We start from the raw sequence: 13,493 nt of genomic DNA on the forward strand, positions 1-13,493 counted from the left end.
CCAAGTGAAAAAAATCAAATCAGGAAATCGCACTCCATCGTATTAATATAGAGTCGTGATAATTTGAAACTCTTTTTTCAAACACCCCCTATACATCCTCATCACAGAAATGCAAATCCTTTGCTTTGAGATACACAAGAAAAAGATTTACGATTCTGTAACTGCCAGGTCACAGAGCACATGCGGGAGTGTCTGAAAAAATAGCGTCAAATTATCATTTGTCATTAATATATGTCCTAATGGCACGTGCTAAGGTGTATTAAATGCAGTCTTTAAAACATTCCTCCTAAGGCATTTTAGATATTAAAAGAAAACAATAAGGACATTTAGAAAATATTAAGATTTTATGAAGATAGGAAGCAAATGATATATGCTTTTGACTACATGCATGTTGGTTCATGCACGTAAAAGAAGCACATTTAAACACGCAATACCAAAGCCCACCATGATGTGACGCAATGGAAGATGTATGGATGTGCACAAGAGTCTTGTACCATGCATGCTTGATGAAACATACATATGCATACACCTGTGACACAAATGGAACACACATGCATGCGCGCACACCACAATGAAACATACACATGAATACATGCCAAATTTGGATCCTGAATCTGCCAATAAGTATAAGGAAAGGCATGGTTTTGGACCATCAAACTACCCGTCAAATTTTTTTGTTGAATTTTTTAGTTTTCACATAGTGTAGGTAGGGTCAAATTTGCAGGGTCAGGAAAATACATACGCCCCTTCCATTTTTTGAGTAGTTTAGAAAGCGCTTTCCAATCTACGGTCCTTTGGAGGCAAGTAGTAAGAGCCCCTCAACTTCCAACTATGTGTACAAATTGGCAAGATCAATCACCGAGATTTGGGATTGGATAATCGAATCATGCTCATCCATTCCACTCTATCAAGAACTAAGTCTTTTCTTATTGAAAGTTGGTTCATATCTTTCTTTTTTACTTTTTTTTTTTATAATAACGTCGGTTTTCCCCGAACCCACCCTTTCTAGCGTGGACCAGTTCCTACAGTTACACACCCCAATATCTTCTTCCACTATCTCTATCTACGTTCATTTCGAGCATTCGTCTCATATTTTTAGAAACTTCAATTAGAAAAATCAATCACTTTAATAAATATTTCTCTTTTTGACTGGATAAATTTTCATCAAAGCCAGGAAGAAAAAAGGAGACAATAAGGACTTTTCTATTTGACAAGTATAAGATTTCATTACAGACAAGAAACATGTTTCAAAAATAGGTCCAATACACCTACCTACCTACATGCAAAGATGGGGAAAAAACAGCAGCCCAAGAAAGAAAAAATTACACGCCACCTTTTCATGCCAAAAGACTCACACAGCACCAAAGAGAACCAGTTCTAAAATAGAAACAATGACTTTACAAACAAAATGGTTCACTCACTTCAAAGATATATGGGGGGATATGCCCCCAACAAATTGCAAATAGAAGACATAATTATCTTGCCAAATTAATTAGGGTGAATTGCCATTTCGTGAGCTAAAATTGAGTTATTTATGATTCCGGCTAATTATTCATTTTAATTATCAAATCATGAATGATCACGTTTTTGTTAAAAAAAAATTCAGAACGATAACAAATTTGGCGGTTTTAAAGTGCTATTTCCAATTAGTCACTTTAAACTTGTGAAATTTTCACTTTAAAAATGTCTGAATTCGTTATGGTTCACGTTTTGGTAATTAAAATGAATAGTGAGCTAGAATCGTAAATTTGTTAAAAGTTGATCACTTTTTTGTAAATATCCCAATTAATTATCAAAAAACTCTATATAAAAAAAATCTGGAGATCCACAAAAAAAATCTTACATAGGACAGAAGACCAAGTAGAAAGAAAGCTAGAGTGATAGGAAGCTCTTCAGTCTCAAATAAGTGGGCACAAAGAAAGCTAGAGTGATAGGAAGATTTATCAAAAAAGACCACCTATTTGGTGTGACAACGAAAGTACAATCGAGTTAGCATCAAATACAATGTTTCACATTCGAACCAAACATATCGAGGTTCAACATCATTTTGTTCATGAAAAAATTCTCGGACAAGAAATTAAGTTAGAGAATGTGAGGACAAGAGATCAAGTTGCCGATATATTCACTAAAGCACTTGCAAAGGCAAAGTTCAAAGTGTTCAGAGAGTTTGATTGAACGCAAGCATGCACTAAGTGGGAGTGTTGAAGTGTGGTGCATCTTCTAACCCTAGTTTACATGTTGAAGAATCGTGGAACGTCCGATTTTTGTAAATCACTTTCCATGGGATTAGATATCTTGGAATGAATTGATTTTTGGTGAGGATTTGACTCTTTTTAGGGACCTACAAATGCTTCCCATAAGTAGATTCTCAGTTATAAATTTGTAATTTTGATTAACAATAATAGATTCTCAGTTATAAAATCTTCCTTTAAAAAAATGGGTCAAACAATAAATTTAATTGTATTAACATTTAAAAGTTGGGGTGTGATAAATAATTTGATAAATTAGGGTGCAATAGGTAAAAGTTAGGGTGCCAATAGAAACTCTCTTCTTTTAATTAGATTTGAGAGAAAGGAAAGAGAAACGTATAAAGAATTAGAGTATTTTAATAATTTATTAAATACTTAAGGACAAATTAATAACTTAATATATATAAAGGGTATTTTTGATAGTTTTGGATAAGAATTGTGACGGAAGTTACATAAAGTCTCTACTAAGAAAACATTTCAAAAACGGATCTTTAAAGGTCAATATTCTATAACTGAGGATATGTTATTCCTTATTTTAATAAATGTGATTTTAAGAGTAATTTTCCAAAAAAAAATGCCCCCATCTAAACATTCTCACTCATAAGCATGAACCCATTTTTTTACAAGGATTTTTTCACTAACAACCAAGAAAGTCATTTTAAAAAAGGGTAAAATAATCTTCAAAAAAGTTTTAAAAACCAAAAAAAAAAAATCACATTTAAAATGTTTAATTGACAGAAAATAGGCCGAAAGGAGGTAAGTGAAACTGTTACATAACTATTGGGGTGGTAAGTGTAATTGTCAAAACATTAGGAGGTCAACATAGAATTATGCCATCAAATAAGGGGTGAAAGTATAATTTACCCTTAAATTTACTTTCTATGTAATGCTCAGCGGTAGAAATACAGAAAATAGTTTCTCCAAAATCTGTTTTATGGCAGAACTTGTATTTCCCTATTATTCTTTAGATTGGGGTGAATTTAAAACGCACATTCATTTCTCTCATTGTTGAACTAGACGTCTCAAACATTTTGGAAAACTCGCCCGAGACAACTCGGTCTCGTTCACGGACCGATGATACGAGCCATCCTCGTTGACATTGAAATTCCTCATAAAACCAATATCCCATTTGTTATCATTCTCAATGTACAACACCATTCTGGTCTGGAGATTTTTCTTACTATATGCAAATAAAAAATTGGGATTGAAGTGGAGACTCCCCAGACCATTATACAGTTTGCAAACCATGTTAGTCAACTTCAATGGAGTCATTCTAATCAGATCGAAATGCAACGCGGTGGACTTAGGCCAACCACCAATCAAACCAATCTAAAATGACAAAACTGCGATAAATAGTTTATTAAAAACACTTCTTCAAAGACAACATTAATAAAAACAAATTTAACAATCAAAAAAAAAAAAAAAACATACTTGGATGCAAAAGAGCAGAATGGATTAAATGGAGGTAGAAGAAGCAGGCTGTAAATTCTGGGGAAGCTCTTTTGAAACTTCGAAGAAGTCCTGAAGAGCGATCATCTTGACGTCGCTGTGTTTCATACTTCTTATTGCCTCTGCACTTGCCAAAGCTCCGGCAACAGTAGTTATGATCGGAACCTTATAAGAAAGAGCCATCCTCCTCAACTGACGTCCATCGATCTGATCGAGAGTATCACCCGAACTAGTTATCACCATCAACTGGATTTGTCCATTAGCAATCATATCACCGGCGTGGGGCCTACCCTCATGCATCTTCAAAACCCGCTCCACCAAAATACCCTCTAATTCAAGCACATGGGCTGTCCCAGAAGTCGACACAATGTTGAAGCCGAGACTAATGAAGGCCCGTGCAATTGTTGCCAGGTGTGGCTTTGTCAAGTCATTCAGGCTGAGGAATAAAGTACCCGAAAGTGGTAGACTCTGCCCGGCAGCGATCTGAGCCTTTGCAAATGCAACAGAGAACTCAAAATCAATCCCCATGACTTCGCCTGTGCTACGCATCTCAGGGCCAAGTAGCACATCACAACCCTGGAACTTCTCGAATGGGAGCACAGCCTCCTTGACCGACATGTGGCTCGGGATTACCTCCTGTGTGAACCCTAGATCATAAAGAGATCTGCCTGACATAAGCAAGGAGGCGTACTTAGCGAGTGGATGCCCGATCGCCTTGGACACAAATGGGACTGTGCGTGATGCACGGGGATTTGCCTCGAGCAAGAAGAGTTCCCCGGCTGCTGTGATTGCATATTGGCAGTTCATGAGCCCACATACATTTAACCTCTTTGCCAACTTCTTTGTCCATAATCTGATTTTGGCTAAAGATGAAGAGGGAATGGTCTTTGTTGGTAAAGAACAAGCAGAGTCACCAGAGTGGATCCCAGCCTGTTCAATATGCTCCATTATCCCACCAATCACCACGTTACCTTGTGAGTCGGCGAGTGCATCAACGTCAATCTCAATGGCATCAGATAGGTACTTATCGACCAGAACAGGACGTTCAGGATCCACCTCAACAGCATTCTCAAGGTACGTCACAAGTTTATCGTCACTGTAGACAATCTCCATTGCGCGTCCACCCAACACATAGGAAGGCCGGACAACGACTGGGTAGCCTATATCCATGGCTATGGTCAAAGCATCGGCTTCACTCTTGGCAATCCCACCTTTTGGTTGTTCGATCTCCAACTCGTTCAGGATCATGTTGAACCTCTCTCTATTCTCAGCTGCATCAATAGAATCAGGTGATGTTCCCCATATGCGAACATGCCCGACCCCACTGGCACACGCAAGCTTCTTCTCATCAAGGTACCGCTGGAGAGGGAGTGCAAGCTTAAGGGGCGTCTGCCCTCCAAATTGCACAATGATTCCATCGGGCCGCTCCAAGTCAATGATATTCAAGACATCCTCAACTGTCAGTGGCTCGAAATAGAGCCGATCGCTCGTGTCATAATCTGTTGACACCGTCTCAGGGTTCGAATTCATCATGATTGTCTCGTACCCGGCTTTCTAAGGAATCAAATATTGCCACACAAATCAAGATATTTCATAGAATGTAAGGGATAGCATCAAGGATCACCATCTTAAAAAGAAACCGTGGATCTCTATAGCTTCATTTCTTAAAACAAAAGAAAACTGTGAAACATGAAAATAACGAACCTGAAGGGCAAAGGAAGTGTGGCAGCAGCAGTAATCAAACTCGATACCTTGACCGATCCTATTTGGCCCTCCACCCAAGATCAAAACTTTCTTCCTTTGTGTGGGAACCGATTCGCACTCATGATCATATGATGAGTACATGTAAGGAGTATTGGCCTCGAACTCTGCAGCACAGGTATCAACCCGCTTATATGCTGGAGTTACCCCTAGAGACAACCGCCTTGAGCGAACTTCACTCTCGGTGGACTTGGTAGCAAAGGCAATCTGCTTATCACTGAAGCCTCTCTTCTTCACTTCATAGAAGTCGTCCTTTGTCAATTGAGGCAAGGCCCGCACTGAAAGGAATTGTTCGACATCTAACAGCTCTTTAAGCTGAGTAAGGAACCATTTGTCAATGTAGCTTATCTCATGGATCTCATCAACCTTCATCCCCCTCTTCATCGCTGCATATACAACATGGATGCGGTCCGGGCTTGGGACCCGAAGGCCGTACTTCAACTGGTCCCAGTCCCACTCCAATTCTTTGGTCTGAGCACAACCCCACCCAAAGTATCCGCATTCCAATGACCGAACTGCTTTCTGGAAGGATTCTTGGAATGTTCGTCCCAGTGCCATAGATTCACCGACTGACTTCATTTGGGTTGTCAGTATCGGCTGAGAACCGGGGAATTTCTCAAAAGCAAACCGTGGTATCTAGAAAATCCATTGAAAAAAAAAATTAAAAGGAATAAAGTGGTGATATCTCCAGATAGGAGGAAACAAGTAATATTCTCAAAATAATAAACTGACAACATATTAATTCATTCAGATGCCTAAAGTAAATGAGAGGGCCAGTCTCAATTATGAGGACATTTCCAACATCAGATATTTTTTTTAAACTATTATCATTGGGAACCCACAAACACAAGACTCAAACGACAATGGACATCTTTTGGATAATCTTATATACTAGGAAAATGAAGGATAGATGTCAGACAATTAGTCTTAACAAATAAATTTTAAAAAAAATTCAGAAACATAGATTCAGGGTTCATGGAGGCTTGGAGGTAAATTCAAGCTTAAGCTCTCATAAAGGATTTTAGCCTCACATGTTATTTAAACTTCCTTGTCTGGATTTTGAACTGTTTGTGAAATTAGTTCAAAATCCATACAAAAAGATACAGGGGAAAAAATAGTCCACCTCATATGGAAGGAAGACATGATCTTTTATTAGTGCAATTCAACATAGATAGCTTAGTATTATTTATAGCCAAGTGTAAGGACGGGAAAAAAAATAAAAAGTTGAATTATCTACTACAAGATTCTATCACCAATATATGCACAAAAATCACACCATTAATATATGAGGCTTTAAAAAAGGTCTAGAAGGCATGATAATCCATCTTTTTCAAAGAATCAATGGATGGATTGTATGCCTCATGTGTTTTTATGTATTTTTATCAAGGCATGAGGCATCTAGAGGAAACCCTGCCCCAAGGCAAGTCTTAAGGAGTGTTCCAAATGCCCTTTTTACTGGCATAGAAGTTTGGTGTTGCCACCAGGAAGCCTGTTTTTAACGAGATCAACAACTATGCATAGGGCAGGTTTTGAATCAAGTCCATGGTATCAACAAAACCACGTCTTTAAATTAGCCATGAAACTACAAACTAACATAAATATTGATGCAATAGACAAGAAACATAATTACTCTGAACCGTTTCCAGTATATTTTCACTATAATCTAAATTGCTAGGAAATGTAGAAGGCATGAAAATATTAATAATGCAAACATATGCAACATGAGTTGAGGAGGAAAAAAAATAACTTGCCTTTGTCACCACATAATCTATAGAAGGCTCAAAACTAGCAGGCGTTTTCTTCGTGATGTCATTTGGGATCTGATCCAACGTATACCCAACCGATAACTTGGCAGCCATCTTCGCAATTGGGAAACCAGTAGCCTTGGATGCCAAAGCCGAGGATCTCGACACTCTAGGGTTCATCTCAATCACCATGACCTCACCATCCTTTGGATTAACAGCAAATTGAACATTTGAACCCCCACATTCAACTCCAATTTCCCTTATGATTGCAATTGAGTAATCCCTAAGTCGTTGATACTCTTTATCTGTCAGAGTCTGAGCTGGCGCAACCGTTATCGAATCTCCCGTGTGGACCCCCATTGGGTCGATATTCTCGATTGAGCATATAATTACCACATTATCCGCCAAATCTCTCATGACTTCGAGCTCATATTCCTTCCAACCCAACAAAGACTTCTCCACAAGAACTTGCGACGTCAAACTTGCAGCAAGACCTGACTTACAGATTAACTCAAACTCCTCTCTATTGTAAGCAATCCCACCTCCAGTCCCACCCAATGTGAACGCAGGCCGTATAATTAAAGGGAACTCTCCAATCGAGTTTGCAATCTCGAGACACTCCTCTAAAGAGGTCCCAATCCCCGATGGAGGCATCTTGATCCCAATGTTCTCCATCGCTTGCTTAAACAAATCTCGGTCTTCTGCCTTCTTGATTGCGTCAAGCTTCGCTCCAATCAACTCGACACCGTATTTCTCAAGAGCCCCACTTTCAGCTAAGGCAACAGCAAGGTTAAGCGCAGTCTGCCCACCCATAGTAGGTAGAAGGGCATCGGGTCTCTCCTTCTCAAGGACTTGTTCGACTAACTCGGGTGTCATCGGGGTAATGTAGGTCTTATCCGCTAAATCCGGGTCAGTCATAATTGTTGCGGGATTCGAGTTTATGAGAACAACTTCATAGCCCTCTTCTTTGAGAGCCTTACAAGCTTGGGTTCCCGAGTAATCGAACTCACAAGCTTGGCCAATCACAATGGGTCCAGCACCAAGTATCATGATCTTCTTCAGATCAGTTCTCTTCCCTACTCGAGACCCAGTAAACGATTCATGCTCGTAACTCACTGAGTCAACTCGGTTACCGCACTTAGTAGAACTAGTGAGTGATCGAGTCAATTGGAGGTTCAAAGATGAGGCATTTTTATTCCTTTTGGTCTTCTTTGAGTACAAGAAGAAGGGAACAGCGAAGGATTTCGACAAGTAAGGTTTCGAGAGCGTGAGATAAGAAGAAGTTGAGAATCTAGCAGAGAAATTCTCACATGGATTCATGCACAAACCCATCTCTCTTTCGAATCTCTTCTTCTAAAAAACAGAGATATCTAACAATCAAAACTTGGAGATTTAGGGTTTTGAGCTCAGAAATTTGTAGGGTTTAGGGTTTTTAACAGAGAAAAAAAAACTACAGAACTAAGATTTTCTGAGAAATCTATGAAAGAGAATGATACAGACAAAGAAACAGAGAAATTTAAAGATTTGTTACCGATTGAGAAATTAGAATGTTTGAAGATCCATAAACCCTTCTGATCGAAAATTCTCAAGGAGCTTCGTTGCTTCTAAATGCTCTGTTGAGGTTCTGAAATGCGAATCGAATAATGGGAGAGAGCGGATTTTCATTAAAATTCTGTTCCACTATATCGATCCTGTACTTCTCGGACTTTGGTTACATCCTACTCCAAATCTCCACATGCATTTTTATGGGGCCCACACTCCGGTAAAGAAGGCCCCATCATGATGATCTTATTACTTTCAGACCTTGATAGACCTATGGTCAATAATAAATGGTCATTAGTAAGTCTAACTATATCAAGGGACACGTGTCCTAAATAGGATCCTTGCAGTTGTTTTGTAATCAACTAACGGGAGCATAGGACTTTCTCTCATCGATGAATATCTACTTGTATATGGGATCCAATTAGGGTTTCTTTCAGGATAAGAGCTTACTTCTGAATTTATTAATATATATAAATTGATGTTTAAGAAAATCTTCCATGTTTCCAATAATTCTGGTTATTTTACATAAATACCCTCGGTTTTGGAGAAAAATAAACTACTTTATAAGGATAGAAAGGGAAAGTGGAAAAAACACTCGCACTTTTCTAAATAATAAAGACAAGACTGGAGACATGTATACTGTGGTCAACAAGAACCATGTCGATACCTTTTGATTAACTTATCAGATAAGGTAGGATTATCAATGGGTCGGATCCGTCCATCCCACAATTAGGGTTTGATAAGAGATTTGGGGGACATTTTGTTAGTGTAAAACATTGGATACATTCTGGATCAGCCCTACCCATATAGAAATGTAAATCAGGAGAGCTTGGGCCAGGCGTCGTTTGGATCAAGTCGGGCTAAGTTGGGCTGTAACATTTGGAAGGTCCAATTTACAGATCAAAAATCAAAAGCCCAAATCATGGCCCTAAAGGATAGTAGGCTTTTAGGTCAGGTTGGACTTAAGGGTTCCTTTTTATTAAAATTAAATTTTAAAAAAAGGTTTTTCTTGCAAAATAAAGGGGATAGGTAGGGGTTGGTCTAGTGGCAAGTCGGGCCTTGATAAGCTCCTCGAGAAGGGTATGTCAAGTGTTCGAAACCCCACAAAGCAATGAATTCCTTGGGGCCACCCTCCAGGGTCCGATTGACCCTCGACTCAACCAGTTGCACTTAGTACTTTCTGAGGGGACGGTGTGTGTGACAGTGAGATTAGTCTCCCACAAAGGGTTGGGATACCACGATAAGCAAAAAAAAAAAAGGAGTAATTTTATAAATAAAAAAAACATTGAAAATGGAATGGTGGAAAGGGTAGGGGTTGGTTGAGCTTGGGTTGATTTAGATCTTGAATAAGATAGAGTTAATGTCGGATTCTGGTTGAGCTCATAGCGAGCTAGACTTCGGCATGGACTTGGTTTCTAAACTTCAAGCCCAAGCCCAGCCAACATTGGCTCCAAGTTGGGTCGACTCAGATTTTCAGTCATATTGGGCTTCGGGCCCATGGGATTTTCTTTGAATAATGCTGAAGTAACATTGGGGGGACATTTTCTAACGTGGATGTGTGTCAAAATCATAGATGTTTTCATCAGGATACAAGTGAGATGTCAATGAAAAGAATCTATGGTTCTGACACACATCCACGTCAAAAATATCCCCCATGATGTACATTTCAATGCTACTCTAGCATGACTTTTTTTTTTTTAACGCTTTTACCTACATTGTGCTCAAAATGTAATATAATTAAACTAATGAACACCGTGCCTACGACACTGGTCAATCCATCTTGCACGTGTTCCTTACGCGTTGAATATTCCTTATGTATTAAAAATCAAATTATTTCTTTAAAATACGTCAGATCTCACATGTTATAGGTTTGGCGACTATAACACCTGTGGAGGCAATTTCTATGGTTGGTTACGATTAGGATTAGGTTCATACAAAATCCCAAATTCAAAGAAAAAAAATGGGAGAACATCTGTTGACACCCCAACTCTTACTTTTCTTTATAATTGGGGTATAATAAGTAAGAGTTGGGGTGCCAATAGAAGATTAAAACATACTCATCAAACATTACAAAGGTTTGGCTCAAATTATAATCCAACGTTACAAAATAGTATAACACATAAGTAGTTGGTTACATTTATGATTTGGCTCATATGAATTCCCAAATCCAAAACAATTATAATCTTCTATTGGCACCCCAACTTTTACTTATTATCAAGCATTCACTACTACAACAACAAAAAAGGTTTGAGAATTCCTATTGGCACCCGGTTTTTCACTTATTACATCCCAATTCTTGAAGTATTTATGACACACCAATTAAAGATTAAAACACATCATTCAAATATTACCAAGGTGTTACAATTATGATTAGACTTATAGGTAAAATCCTAAACCCAAAAAAGAATAGAAATCTAGAAAAAAAAAATTGAGTAAAATGATTTGGCTCAAATTATTATTGCAACATTACAAAATACCACAACACTTGTGCAAACAATTTCGATATTCGGTTGCAATTATGATTAGGCTCATATGAAATTCTAAACCCAAAACAATTTGAACTTGTGATATACGATTACATTGTATTTGAGAAGGCACCCCAATTTTCATATATTCCAATTCTTAAATTGTTTATGACACCCAATTAAAGATTAAAACACATCAATTAAATATTACCAAGGTTTGGCTCAAATTATTATCTCAACATTGCAAACATTAGAACACTCGTTCAAACAATTTCAGAATCTACAACTGTGGGGTTAAGTTCTATTTTAAAGTCTCAATCCACTTTGGTATTTATTTTCCCTCTTCAAATGCTGGAAATTTACTCACTCGAGGAGTTATTATTGCATCTTGACTACCTCTTATTTTGTATGATTTGTAGTTTTGTTTGAGTCAAGAGGTTCAATACCTGATCGTTCGACAAGCAAGGTTCAATACTTCCATCCGACCCACTCTTGAAAGAAGTGATGTAAGCTTCGATTCAAATTGACAATCAGCAGAAAATCCCTAAGTTGTCTAGGCCTAATTTACACATTTTTTTCCTGAAATTATTGGAAGTTGTTTGATATTGTATTTCATCAAGATATGGGTCCAATAACCATCTTAATTTAACTTAATTAGATATGAAATTAAATTTATTATTTGTTATATTTCTTAAGTTATCTTTTGGTATTAAATTATAAACCTATTTCCGCGTTTTCTTATTTCTTGATTCGACCATTTCATGTAAAATCCTGATCTCATCGAGGGGTGGTTCTGTACACTATGACGATTAAGTCAATCAACAAAATAATTTTTCAGTTTTAGATATCACATTCCTATGGACCGATTTAGTTACTTGCTTATAATCGTGAAAAATGTTGAGCCCAACACGACCTTAGCGGGCTCAATTTAAGGTCCAAGCCCTATTATTTTTTTTGGTAGGCCAAGCCACATTAGTTTCATTGGGCTAAATTGCTACCTTTAAGCTTAAGTTTTGTAACCAACCGAACCAAATCCAACAACAACTAGAAGTCAAATGTCCAGTAACGCATGTGTGGTCTATGGATCCAAATTATATGCCACGTGGCACTTTAAATCGAAGTCGGCTAAGAAAGCCATGCCATGTAATATGGTAGCTCGCGATACATCTAATCGTATCTGAACGAAAGACTGCAAAATGGACACCGTCGCAGTCGGCCCCGGCCTAGTTATATAGAGAGACATAAAGTCCAACGAAACTGCTGCACGTAGCGCCAACGTACCGTGTTTGCGTGTTACAAAGCGAATAAAAAAAAAAGATAGAATGCTAAAATGCGCCAGACGAGTGTGATAACCAGCGCGCGGAGAAAAGTATTTGATTATTTTGTTTAATTTATGAACAATCCTTCCATGTGTTTTCAAACTTATGATAGACCCTTTGACTGTGGTTTCTTAAAAGAGATTTAATAAAATGACCTAAATACCACCATCTTCCACCTTGATCCTGGTGGTAAGAGTTTTAATTCTTTTTCAACCTCAACAAAAAAAAAAAAATCAATGATAAAATGATGCACTAAATTTTATGTGGTTGATGTGCCAAGTACATAGAATCTTAGTCTTTTTCTTGTGCATCCTGAAGAAAAATCTATGGTTTTGTGCAGTTGCCTTGTCAACCGCATATAATTGAACGTGTCATTCTGTCACAACTTATATAATAATAATAAAACTAGTTATTTCAACCTCCGAAAAAAGGGGAATGAATCTGTTACATTTCTTTTGGAAAATGTTTTATTGGCTGCATTGGACACTAAGTTGACTTGACAGTGCATAGAGAATTGTTGATTTTTAAATTTATTTCTTGAGGAAATAAAAATATTGTTAGTTGTGCACTACTAGGTTAACCCAGTGTCCAACGCGAGTAGTGTAACATGATTCATCTCTTTTTCATGTAATTCCTTGCTAATGATTGAGAGAGTGTCACATTAATAATAAGAGTAAAACCCCTTTGTTTAAATATGAGAGTTAAGAGGTCATCCATTTCCAAATCTTCAATTAGTTAATGATTTTTTTATTTTTCATTTTTCATTCATTAAGGGCCATGAATCCTTGAAAGAGTGAAGTACTTGAGAATACTGATTTTTGGGGTTGAAGATGACGGCATTTAGGTCATTCTCAGATAGTCTCTCTTGGAAGAACAATGTCAAGGGGCATACCATCATTTCGAAAATACAGAGGTGTATCTCACATATTTGCCAAAAACTGTTACACTACAAATTCAATAGGC

At 37.7% G+C, this 13,493-nt stretch overlaps 1 protein-coding gene across 2 annotated transcripts; it reads right to left on the bottom strand.

The window, feature by feature from the left end:
- Positions 1-3,420: 3,420 nt before the first annotated feature.
- Positions 3,421-8,852, bottom strand: LOC147395386 (carbamoyl phosphate synthase arginine-specific large chain, chloroplastic-like). 2 transcript variants are annotated; one of them, XM_086450283.1, is made up of 4 exons: positions 7,211-8,852; positions 5,403-6,095; positions 3,681-5,252; positions 3,421-3,578 (listed from the first exon to the last, which is right to left on the bottom strand). In XM_086450283.1, the coding sequence occupies exons 1-3, from the start codon at positions 8,534-8,536 to the stop codon at positions 3,705-3,707; spliced, it is 3,567 nt and encodes a 1,188-aa protein (XP_086306409.1). In that variant the 5' UTR covers positions 8,537-8,852; the 3' UTR covers positions 3,421-3,578; positions 3,681-3,704. The 2 variants fall into 2 exon arrangements, with proteins under 2 accessions (XP_086306409.1, XP_086306408.1); XM_086450282.1 differs by having other exon boundaries at positions 3,421-3,592.
- Between the last annotated feature and the right edge of the window lie 4,641 nt (positions 8,853-13,493).

This window comes from Akebia trifoliata, chromosome 8 (genome assembly GCF_017979445.1).
Source record: "Akebia trifoliata isolate Shusen 1 chromosome 8, ASM1797944v1, whole genome shotgun sequence".
NCBI lineage: Eukaryota > Viridiplantae > Streptophyta > Magnoliopsida > Ranunculales > Lardizabalaceae > Akebia > Akebia trifoliata.

Excerpts from the sequence above, each read along its gene's own strand:
- LOC147395386 (XM_086450283.1), bottom strand. The coding sequence starts at position 8,536 with ATGGGTTTGTGCATGAATCCATGTGAGAATTTCTCTGCTAGATTCTCA. Across the intron at positions 6,096-7,210 it reads TAGATTATGTGGTGACAAAG|ATACCACGGTTTGCTTTTGA; the intron begins GCAAGTTATTTT and ends TGGATTTTCTAG. Across the intron at positions 5,253-5,402 it reads ACACTTCCTTTGCCCTTCAG|AAAGCCGGGTACGAGACAAT; the intron begins GTTCGTTATTTT and ends TTGATTCCTTAG.